Raw genomic sequence first — 12,578 nt, forward strand, 5'->3', positions numbered from 1 at the left:
AATTATCCGAAAAAATGTCTTGTAAAAATAAATGTTAATAAGGAATCCAAATCTGCAATAAAAAAATGTGGGCTTCTATTTAAGATTTTAAAGTAAACCGGTGTTTGGTGTCATTCGATCGATTTTTCAAAAATATTGAGTACCTACGTGTATTTTTCAGTTTTTCGATCTGATGTTCATTTCGCGAAATATGCCGGGTTTCTATTTAAAATTACCCCCCACCACCTCTCTCCGTGAGGGGTCGTGTTTGGCATCATTCGATAGATTTTTGAAAAATATTGAAAACGTATTTTTTAGTTTTTCGATCTGACGTTCATTTTACGAAATATTCGCTTTTTTGAAACTTTGTGACTCACCCATTTCCTTACGCCCCGCTGAAATCGTCAGATTTTTTAAGTTATACTTCTTTAGGCGTGATTAAGAGTGCATTTTTATTATTCCACGCGCCTGCGCACACCGACAGTATGGAGTTAGTTGCTAAATCTTTCAAGTTATGTATGTATCAGCCCAAATAAGCTGTGAAAAGAATATACGGTATGCGGCAAAATAAACAGTACTGAAGTTCGTATACCTCAAACTTGTATATGTCATGTGCCGAAACGTATTGAGTTGTTTCTGAACGTTGTTGTAACGTTTGTCAATATCATGTTAATGTTAGATACTTCAGGATGTTTCTCAGTTTTGCAGAAAAAATTTTTATAGTGGAGTAGTATTTTCGGCCATACGGAAAAGGTCAAGAAAATGGTCTAAGCTTAAAATTAACAATGGTTTCAGCAGGACGGGATAACCTGTCACACTGCCAGGGAGTCTCTTCGAATACTGTGCGATCATTTTTGGAGCTGCGACTCACCAGAACTAACGCCACTAGATGCGTACATATGGGGAATGCTGAAGGGGTCACCGTCTGCCATTTCGGAATTGAGGACTAGAATTAAAGATTTTTTCGTGTCAGAGGCAGTGGCGGATCTAGACATTTGTCTTGGGAGGGGAAATTTGCTTTAGGGAGGAACTTCCAATGAAAAACCAACCAAAAGACATAAAAAAGATAAACTCAGATTACATAAAAGACATAAATAATAACTTATAGGCATTAAGTTCCCTTAATTTTCCTAACTAGCGTGTTTATTGGGTTGAATTTTTCTTTCTGTGGTTTCGGTTTCATGTGAGCTAATATATTTTTATGTTTGAACAATTTTTTTCTTTAATTTTGGACCTTGTTAGGGTGAAAATTTCCTCATTTTCCCTCCCCGTAGATCCGCCACTGGCTAGAGGGCATCTTTAACATCTGTTTTATCGGGAACGCGTCGTCGTGAATGATGTTTGCAAGACTATATCATGTATTATTAGTGTGACCAACTCCAATTCAGTCGAGTTCGGGGCAAGGCTGAAAAAAATACCTAAAATCCGGGACTTTTCGATGAAAATCGGGCTATTTTTTTTTAATTAGAATTTAATATAATCATTTTATTGATTATTTAACATTTTTATGTTGACAAAATTTTTTTTGATGGGATGGACTGTAATGATAATTAAATTTTTGTTAGTTTTTGACGTTTCGACTTCCAATCCGGAAATCGGTCTCAAAAAAGGAAAAATTAGAAAATCAACTGATGTTGGATTTCCATGTAAATAGAACCTTAGATTAATATAAAAATATATTTATCATTGTTATCATTATTTAATAACCATGCTTTTGAATCGTCTTTTCAGAAGACGATAATTAAAATACTGAAACGGGAAAAAGTTCAGAGTTTGTGTTTTCGTAGAACTATAATACCACGATATAAAATGCATGCGTTTTGGATGTGGTATTAGTATTACACTCTAGGAATTGTCCACTTTTTTTTGTCCCACCAATTCAATTTGATGTGAATTCTTAGAAGAATAACGTGTTCAAAATTTCAAAATAGAATTTTACCAAAACGTTGAAAATCCGGGTGGCCCGGAAGCCTTGTCCGGGACGCCGGGACACCACTTTGTAATTCGGGCCATGTCCCGGATTTTTCGGGCTAGTTGGTCACACTATGTATTATAGATATATAAATAATCATAAACACTTCAATATTCATTTCAGTACTGTTTATTTTGCCGCAAACTGTATTAGTGTTTTTAGTAAATATTGTTTTCACCCATTTTGAAAAAATGTGAAATCTTTGTATTATCCACGTCCGTCTGTCCGTAACCACAACTCCTCCGGCAATATAGCAGCTAGAATGACAAATGAGGTGTCAAATGAAAGCTGATAATCCAAGGATGGTACTAAAGGTGAGATATTTGACTTTGGCGGTCTGTCCGTCGGTCTGTACGACCGCGAATATAACTCCTCCATCATTATACCAGGTAGAATCACAAATGAGGTGTCAAATGAAAGCTTATAATCCAAGGATGGTACTAAAGGTGAGATATTTGACCTAGGCGGTCTGTGCGTCGGTCCGTACGACCGCGAATATAACTTCTCCGTCATTATACCAGGTAGAATGACAAATGAGGTGTCAAATGAAAGCTGATAATCCTAGGATTGTACTAAAGGTGAGATATTTAACTTAGGCGGTCTGTACGTCGGTCCCTCCGACCGCGAATATAACTCCTCCATCGTTATACCAGCTTGAATGATAAATGAGGTGTCAAATGAAAGCTTATAATCCAAGGATGGTACTAAAGGTGAGATATTTGACCTAGGCTGTCTTTCCGTCGGTCCGTACGACCGCGAATATAACTTCTCCGTCATTATACCAGGTAGAATGACAAATGAGGTGTCAAATAAAAGCTGATAATCCAAGGATGGTACTAAGGTGGGATATTTGACCTGGGCAATCTTTCCATCGGTCCGTAGGACCGCCAATGTAACTCCTCTGCCATTATACCGGGTAGAATCACAAATGAGGTGACAAATGTCAAAGTTTAGTAAGAATGACTCAACATTAGTAAATTCGTATATCAATCCACGCAAAGTTACACGTAAAATTCAAATATCGTCTTCCAGTTCTACTTTCGATTACTTTGGGTGAAAACCTAGGACTTACGAAGTCCAATTACTTGTATTTATTATAACTTTTGTGTCTTTGGATTTGTCTTCCTCGGGAGTAAGGTAATAAGTTTATTAAAACATATACATATACATACTTCACTTGATCTATTTGTCATCGTGATTGTAATTATGTCCGAGACATTATTAATAATGTAAACAGAGACGTGGTAGGTTGTTGGTAGAGCATTCGACTACAGATCGAGAGGTCCGGCGTTCAAATCCGGACAATTTATATTCCTTTTTGTTGGTATTGTTTTAATAAAAATTTTTTGAAAGTGGTAAGTATTAAAATTAGTTTAATATTTAAATAAAATAAAATAAACTGTTTAAAGTAGGTATATTTATTTCGTTGAAATTATATACCTAATAGAAGTATAACTTCTTACGTGCGTACAAAGTACACACACATTCTTTTAAAATATACACTGTTTTGCATGTACTTAACTTACCTTATCTTAATCTGACGATTTCGAGTTTTTCTAAGGATAGATTTTTTTCGAACCCCCTTAACGAACTCCCCTGTATTTAGAGCCAATATATCGTCCCTACCATTTCCAACTATCGAATGTGAAAAATCGGGTTTTTCAGATTCGATACCTTATCCTCGCATTATACGTGATACATCTTGTGGCAAATTCTCGTTATTGTAGCTTAATTAGGAGCGCGGGAAATGTGCTGTATAAACCATCGAATATGAACATTTTTCCATTTGGTTGACTGCAAACTGACAAAAATGGTAATATTCGATACTTTTGTTTTGTACAAATATAACTAAAGGTATATTTGTACAAGGCTAAATGTCGAATGTGCCACATTCATTAGTTTGTGTTGTAATTTATAACAGTTGACAGTTATTCAATTATAAATCTGTAGACTGTCGAAAATGCTAAACTGCTGAGAAGAACAAAATGCGCGTGTTTACAATTTGTGCGAATTATGTTTCAGTATCGCTTCCAAGAAATTCTTGTGAGTCAGTTTATGATTTCATTTTAACGGATTTTCATTATTTGATTATACAGTTATTCGCTATTTACATTCGCTACTTTGAAACATCGGACCGAAACAAATCTTCGATTAATACAAAAAGCAAAGTAACGAATGTGATTTTTTGGAAAGAAAAAAATGATAAGCAGTTCAAATTTGTTATCAGTCTAACAAGGATTAAACATTACATACAAAACATATAACTTATTTAGGAGTCTCTAACAGATTTATTTGGCTCTCCTGAAAAGTACCAATTTTCACATTCGATAGTTGGAAATGGCAGGCACGATATGGTAGGGGTATATTTACAGGGTACAAGGTTTCTGGCCATGTGATTTTCTCACGCGCTCTAGTAACTGCAAAAATCCCCACTTGGGCTCCCCTACCATAAGACTATATGCATTTACAATTTAGAAAGATCCTATCAAAAACACTTAAATATTACAACATGATTAAATGTTTTTATTCATGATGATATGATTTTATATTTACGATTTTACTTTTACGACTTTATATTTAAAAACTGATAAACATTTATTTTATCATAAAAGCATAAGTCTTAATGATATGCTTAGGACTACCAATAGAAAGAAAAAATGTGATAAAGATATCTGCTTACTCATGTTATCTATTGCCTTTGTTATATCATAAATATCTACAGCTCCCCCTGAAGACTTATTGGCTCCCTGTGAAGCTATGGAGAAGTTTCTGTACACTATTTTTGCACCATAGGCAAAGCAGTCTGAGTCTTGTGAAATGCAAGCATCAACCAACTGAAAACCGTTCAAATACATTAGTTGTAATTATTGTATAAAAGAGGTTTAGAACATCATACAGAGTACATTTAGAGGAAAGATAGTTAGAACCACATATTTGCGTTTTGCAGTGTTGCCATGTCCTTATATTGTATATGTTGTATGCTCCAAATATACAGAGAGAAAGCTTTGAAAAAGTACATTTTTATTACATAGGTATATTATTTTATGGATCTACTATTTTTTAATTTATATAAAACACAAACCAATAAATACCTATAAATATTAAAATCTTAGTCTTTTACATTTTTTTTTATTTAGCTTAATGCCGCGACAACTAATGGCCATTGGCACAAAAAAAGAGAAAGTGGAACTTCCGGAGTGCCGAAAGAAGTGAAGATTTCTTATAGATATATAATTTTATTTCATTTCATTTAATTTTAATTAATTTTACTTACTTTCATTTAATTTTGTTTAATTTAATTAATATTATTTATTTTTATTTAATTGAATCAATTTTATTTAATTTTATTTAAATTAATTAATTTTATTTAAATTTTTTTAATTTAATTAATTTTATTTCCTTTTATTAATTTTAGTTAATATTATTTAATGTGATTTTAAATATTTACCGCTCTATTTTTTCAACGACCTGAACAAATCAACCCCTATAGTTTTGAAACCACCCCGAACCCAGTCAATAATATCACATTCGGGATCCATACTTAGTTTTACCTTTTACCATAAAAACATGTATGTAGCGCACTATTTTTTTGAGAAAAGTGATTAAATATAAGGTTGAAAATACCCCGAATCCAGCTAATAACTTAAAATTCGGGATTTATAAGTACTTGAAATAACCCTGAAACCAATCAAACAATAATTCGGGATCTGTATCTACTTAGTTTACTTAACAAGTTATAAGTGTTTAGATATGTATATCACGGTATATCACAAGGTTACCACTAGCCTCACGATTTTTGAATGACGCCAAATAAAGTTTTTTGGGCAACTGTCCTTTTAGGCCTGGATCCTGCGTTCCAAAAAAAGTTGATTAATAGCAAGCTGAAAATTTGTTAATAGCTTAACGGTGTCTCGTAGGACAAACTTTGATGCATGGGAACACTGGAACAGATGAAGTATTAATTGTGAGACAGGTTAAAAATTTGGAACGTCAGACTACGAAAACGTCCCATGTATTTTGTCAGAAAGAACTTCCAATTGATTCGTTACCCTTTCATTAAACTCTCATGCAAAAATCAGACTGGTATTTATCACCAGCTCGGCATTTTAATAATTCACGACACGCAGAACATGTCAAATGACAGGAATTATGACAGGTGATAAATAGCAGTCTGATTTTTGCATGAGAGTTTAATGAAAGGGCAACAAATCAATTGGAAGTTCTGTCCGACAAAATACATGGGACGTTTTCGTAGTCTGACGTTCCAAATTTTTAACCTGTTCCACAATAATTAAAACTTCCCCTGTTCCAGTGTTCCCGTACATAAAAGCTTGTCCGACTGGACACTGTTAAGCTATTAACAAATTTTCAGCTTGCTACTCTTCTTCTTGTAGTGCCTATCCGTTTCGGATGTTGGCAACCATCATGGCATTCTGTACTTTGCACACTGCTGCTCTTAAAAGACTTTTGGTTGTTGTGTTGAACCATGTGCGTAGATTCTTCAGTCAGGAAATCCTTCGCGTTCCTGGTCCTCGTTTTCTTTTCCTTGCAAGATTAGTTGCAGTAGTCCATATCTTTCGCTGTTTCTCATGATGTGACCGAGGTATTCGATTTTGGTTGCTTTTATTGTGGTTAACAGCTCTTTTTATTTTTGCATTCTCAGCAAAACACTCTCATTAGTAACGTGGTCTCTTCAGGATTCGACAATAAAACCGCATCTCAAAAGCCTCAATTTTCTTGCAGGTGGCGTCTGTGAGAGTCCACGACTCAACTCCGTACAACAGTATAAGAAAGATATAACATCGCAGTAACCTGACTTTTATGGGCAATGATAAATCATGACATTTGAATAACTTATCCATTTTTTGAAATGCAGATCTTGCTTTCTTTATCCTACATTTAATTTCTATGGAATGGTCCCAGTTTTCAATGACGTTTGCTATTAATTGAGCTTGCTATTAATCAACTTTTTTTGGTACGCGGGATCCAGGCCTATTTGATAGATTTGGCAATAGAGTCAGAACCCTCAAAGCACCAGTTGCCACAGATGCTCAGCAGATATCAATTTTATGACCATATCTTTATGGTCATTTTTCGACTATTTTATGACATTTTGAGATGAATGTACATGAATACTATTTTCTCGTTATTTTACCATTTAATGTTTAATAAATTAATTAATATTATATCACATACCCTATTTCCTGGTTTATTATAAGGGCATGGCAACACTGCCAAACACCAATATTTCCTTCTGTTATGTATTATCATTTGTAGCTGTCTTCACCAGAAAGTCATCTGTATGATGTACAAGTGCTGTAAGGGAGTATGACCAATGGTAGAAAATCTAATATAATCTAAATAGATAACTGAAATTTAATAAAACTGTTAACATGAATTTTATTAAGGATTATATGAACATTAAAGTAAGTACTCACTCCTTCATCATTAAGATATGCACAAAGACTTTCAGCTTCCCCTTTACCTTTCAGACATGATATTCCCATTAGCCCAAGCATTTCTTCACATCTTTTCAAAACAAAATTAAACCTCGATCTGTCTTTACCAGTCTTTACTCCGTCTGTTTTGGGCTTTGCTCCTTTAAATTGCAATGCATTTCTTGCAGCTATGGTATCATATTTTAATTCTGGTGCTCTACCTTCCAAGATAAAGACTGGGTTTACATCTAGTAGAAGCATGTAACAAGCTCTGAAGTAGAGATTTCTAAAGAAAAAATAGAAATGTCGTAGCTCATTCTAAATATTTTGAACTTGTAATATGTATATTGGGGCACTATCCTTATAATTGGAAATTATTTTATGACTAAGCAAAAAGTATGAATGTAGATGTAGGTATATTCATGTTTTATTGATTATCAAAAAGCATTTGACTGCATTAACCATCAAAAGATGATCGAAATTCTGAGAACAACTGGAATTGATAAACAAGATTTTCAAATTCAGACAAATCTCAGAACTATATTGGCACCACATGGCAACACTTGAAATATAGCACACAACACTTAAAGATATATAAATCCTATGAGGAGTGTGACAGGTTTAGGTCTTATCACTGCTATTATTTAATCTGTATTTGGAGTTTATATTCAGAGAAGGATTGGATAAGGTCCACACTGGAATCAAGATTAACAGAACCAGCATAGAAAACATCAGGTACGCTGATGATACAATCCTAATAACAAGCAATGCACAAGAAATACAAAATACAATCAATAGCGTAGTTAATCTTAGTGAAATGTTTGGTTTACATCTAAACATTTCCAAAACTAAAATTTTATTCAAAAATGAATAACCATTTTCAATTTCGCTGCAACACGAAACTACAGCCGCATTATATTCTAGTTCAATCAGAGAGTGCAGCATGCACCTCGTACCGGTTTCAAAACTTATTAGTCTCTCATCAGGAGAGAGAGAGAGAAAATTTATTGTTTATAAAAATGAGTTTACATTTATAAAACACAACTAGTCTAGGAAATAAATCATTTTGGCTCGCAATTTTTTCGTCCAGCATGGATTTACTTGAAATTTTCACAGAAAGTAGGGAATAGCCCAAGGACCATTTTCTATATCATGCCGCTGTACGCTAAAACCTTGGGGGTGGTTGCCACCCCATCTCGGGGGTGGGAATTTTTTATTAAATTTTACCCATGTAAATCGATGTAAAACGTAATTCTAAGAAAAAAATGTGTTTTACATTTTTTTCGTAAAACTAATATTTTTCGAGCTATTCGCGGTTGAAAGTAACAGATTTTCGACGAAAAAATCCACATTTTTAGAGAGTTTTTTGAGAATAACTCGAAAAATATGCATTTAATAAAAAAACTGTAGATATCGAAAGTATGTCTTTTCTTTTAGTAACACAAACCAAATTCTTTTTCTATAATATTTTTCCGACCAATACAAACCGAGATACGGCATGTTAAAGGTTAGCTTTTTTCGTCAAATGTATAATTTGAAATATTCAAAGCCAAATAACGGGAAAACTTTGCATTTTTCGAGGGAAACTTAAATAATCTTTTTTCAAGTATACAATTAGACCTTTCAAAAAAAAAATAATAAAAAGGTTCTAGCATAAAAATTGAGTGACTTATGATCAAAAAAAGGTCGGTACCTGCTTTTCTTTATGAAAAAATAAGTGAAAACAACCCCCTAACTACCCTCCTAATTAAAAATTGGTCCTCACCTAAAAAGTTTGACCCATTTAAAGGCCCTAATTTTAGAAAAATTGAAGTTTAAAGAAAAATTGATTTTTTGCAATTTCGTATTTTTCACCATTTTCTTCCAAATATCTCCGAAAATACTAGAAATACGAAAAAAATGATAGGCTACTAAACTGTAGCCTTTTTTATAACTAAAATTTCCTTGGGAATAATATTTTCATTACAGTGAATAGTTAGCGAGATATAGCTGTTTAAAACCTCTATTTACGAGCAAACACCCCCTTATCGAGCCCTTTAAACCCACTCAAATTAAAAACTAGAGGATCCTACGGAATTTAATTTACATAGTCTTATAGCCCCTCAAAAATCCTACAAAATCATTTTTGAAAAAACTTTTTATCACCAAAAATAAAGGAGCTATGTTTATAAAACGAATTTTTTTTTCGAAAAATTCAAAGAGTCCGCTTATAGAGCATTTTCAATGCATATTATACCACAGAACTAGTTCGTATACTGGAAGATGACTAAAAAATTATTTGTATTTGTACATATTTGTAAATTCGTATTTTTGTGTAAATAAATGTTTTTGTAATTCTTTAATTCTACTTTTTTTTCTGTATAGATCTATTAAATTATCTAAGTACTTATAAAAATTGCAATGTTATTAAGGGTTGAAATATGATATTATATCCTTTAGCATAAAACAATCAGTATTTAACCAATCAAAACCAAATTTTACCCATATAAAAGTTTACAATGTTTGTATATGTTTGACAATAAGGGGTAGTTTACACCCCTAAAAATAATCAACGCCCTTGAACATGATATAGAATATGAAGTACAGGGTGAGATGATCCCAATCTCAGATTTTTATGTAAATCGATGCAAGCCGAAATTATTATTTTAGGATAAGTCAATTTTTTATATGTATATAGCTCCAACAAGGGTTGACATATTATGATTTTATATCTTAAAGCATAAAACAGTCATTATGTAACTAATAAGAATAAAATGTTGACAATATTAAAGTTTAAAATGTTATTTTATAATTTTTTACAATTAGGGGTAGTTTTCACCCTTAAAAAACCAAAAGCGTACAACGGGTCAACATAGAAAATGAACTAGAGGGTGAAATGAGCCTAATCCCAAATTTTTATACAAATCGATGCTGGACGAAAAAATTGTGACGTTTTGCCATTTTTTCAGTTTCATTTCCTCGACTAAACGATGTATAGTACAAACACAGTACAAGATACATTAAAATACTAACTATAGAACTTCCATAATAAAAAAGCCATCAATTAGCGCAACTGTCCTCAAACTTCTTGAATGCTCTTCGGAATACAAAAATATTGCTTGAGGATCTTATATAGGGCTTTTCATCGATTGTCATTTGTTTCGAGCTTTTGTCATGTGTCACATAATATTAATATATCTACATCATACATCTTTGGTTTGTATCATTGGTAGATACCAATAACATATGATGTAGATATATTAATATTATGTGACACATGACAGAAGCTCGAAACAAATGACTGTGAATGAAAAGCCCTATTGAGTGGTAGGTGATTAAATACTTTCTTTCCAGTGTAAATAAATGATTTTTTAATTAGTGTAGAAGAGGGAGTTGGAAGTGGAATAATGTAAGTTAGACGAGTGTAATAAAGGGAATCTGTCCGAATATCCTCTTTATAAAAATGAAGCACGCTAATTCAACGATATATATGCAAGGAAGTGTCAAGATACCATGTTTCCGGAACAGAGGACTGCATGATGTACCAAACTTGACCTTGCATAAATATCTAAGTGCTCTCTGTTGTAGCATAAAGATTGTACTGAAATGATGAAGAGAACAACTATCCCAAAAGGCAATACCGTATCTCAAATTTGATTCAATCAGGGCCACATAAACACTTTTTGCAATCTTGAAATCCAAATGGTGTGCAACTGATTTGACAGCAAAGCAACCCGATGATATCTTTTTGCTTAAATATACAGTGTGTTGCTCAAACTTACGTTTATTGTCAATATAGAGACCTAAAAATTTGTTAACAGTGTCAGAACAAATGCCTTCATTACCCAGAGTAATGTTGTTTAGATCATTCTTAACCCTCCGTTACTCACACACGGTGTATGAGACCGGCCCTCTAAATGACTTCCTATAACTCTGATTGTAGTGGAGATCTTAAATTGCTGCTGCATATACCTCTTCAGTCATCAGTCAACTGTATGTGAGGTCCACGTGCAGTGTAAAAAAGAATATTGTACTTTTATTATTAGGCAACACCTATTAATTAGTAAGGTAATTAAAAGTAGTAAGTTTTACTTAGTAAGGTAATTTAAGATCATTTTCTTATTTTTAATGTGTATATTATATTTGTTTATTTATACTAAGATATGGATTACGAGAAGGAGAAACAAAGATTATTAAAATTATTTGAGGAATATCGACTGACGAGGAAACGTATGAAGATGGTGATAAACAAAGTTACTTTTTGTTAAAGTAATATAATGTTGACACAAACGCATATCTAGAAAATTATATAATCATATATTCATTAAATAATATAATTGTACACAATTTTGCAAAATAAAATTTTTTCAATTTATTATTGCTGACCAATATTTTTGGACCCGGTCTTCTGCACCGTGCGTGAGTATTCGATCATAAACAATTGGCGCGAGTAACGGAAGGTTAAAAGAAATTAATTTGGTTTTTGAAAAATTAAATGTCAAATGATTATCTTTGCACCACTCTAAGATTTTTAGCATATCACTACTAATAATATTGTTCAGTACCTTAGAGTCCTTGTTTTGCCATAAAATTGTGGTATCATCTGCAAATATAGTAAACTGGCCATTAATATCGATGTTAATTATGTCATTAAAATATATCAAGAAAAAGGTAGGACCCAACACAGAGCCTTGAGGTATGCCACAATTAATAAAGATATTACTAGAATAGCGCTCATTGATTGATTCAGACTGGCATCTGTCTTCCAAGTATGAACTGAACCACTTTAGAGTAGTGCCTCTAAAACCATATCTTTCCAGTTTATTAAGGTGATACAGTAGCGATCAACAGGTAGCCAAAACACGTTCCAAGATTGCGGCTGTAATTTTGAATATTTTTTCGAGATATTTGGCACACGTATTCGTAATATAATAAAGAATGGCGGTACAGGGCCCAATTTGAAAAATATATTAATGTGTGGAAATTACTCTGTAATTAAATAAAATATTAAAAAACGAGCCTGTACCGCCATTAAGAAGAACAAAAAAATACACTTTCTTCAAATAAACTTTTTTATCCGATGCCTAGATTTTGTGTCATTTTGGAACTACTAATGAAATAAAAAATTTTAGTAGTTCCAAAATGACACAAAATCTAGGCATCGGATAAAAAAGTTTATTTGAAGAAAGTGTATTTTTTTGGTCTTCTTA

General features: G+C 32.9%; 1 protein-coding gene across 2 annotated transcripts in view; it reads right to left on the minus strand.

Moving 5' to 3' along the window:
- The window catches only part of LOC126881577 (flap endonuclease GEN), a 43,519-nt gene that overhangs the window by 27,615 nt on the left and 3,326 nt on the right, over positions 1–12,578 (minus strand). The window contains exons 1-3 of one of the 2 annotated variants that reach the window (XM_050645921.1): positions 7,390–7,501; positions 7,148–7,320; positions 4,632–4,785 (exon numbers count right to left, since the gene is read on the minus strand). In XM_050645921.1, coding sequence (XP_050501878.1) covers positions 4,632–4,785; positions 7,148–7,222 — 229 coding nt within the window. In that variant the 5' untranslated portion in view covers positions 7,223–7,320; positions 7,390–7,501. Of the gene's footprint in view, positions 1–4,631; positions 4,786–7,147; positions 7,321–7,389; positions 7,676–12,578 lie in introns of those variants that run through there. The other variant, XM_050645920.1, reaches the window with a different exon arrangement.

The sequence above is a fragment of the Diabrotica virgifera genome, chromosome 3, assembly GCF_917563875.1.
Source record: "Diabrotica virgifera virgifera chromosome 3, PGI_DIABVI_V3a".
Lineage (NCBI taxonomy): Eukaryota > Metazoa > Arthropoda > Insecta > Coleoptera > Chrysomelidae > Diabrotica > Diabrotica virgifera.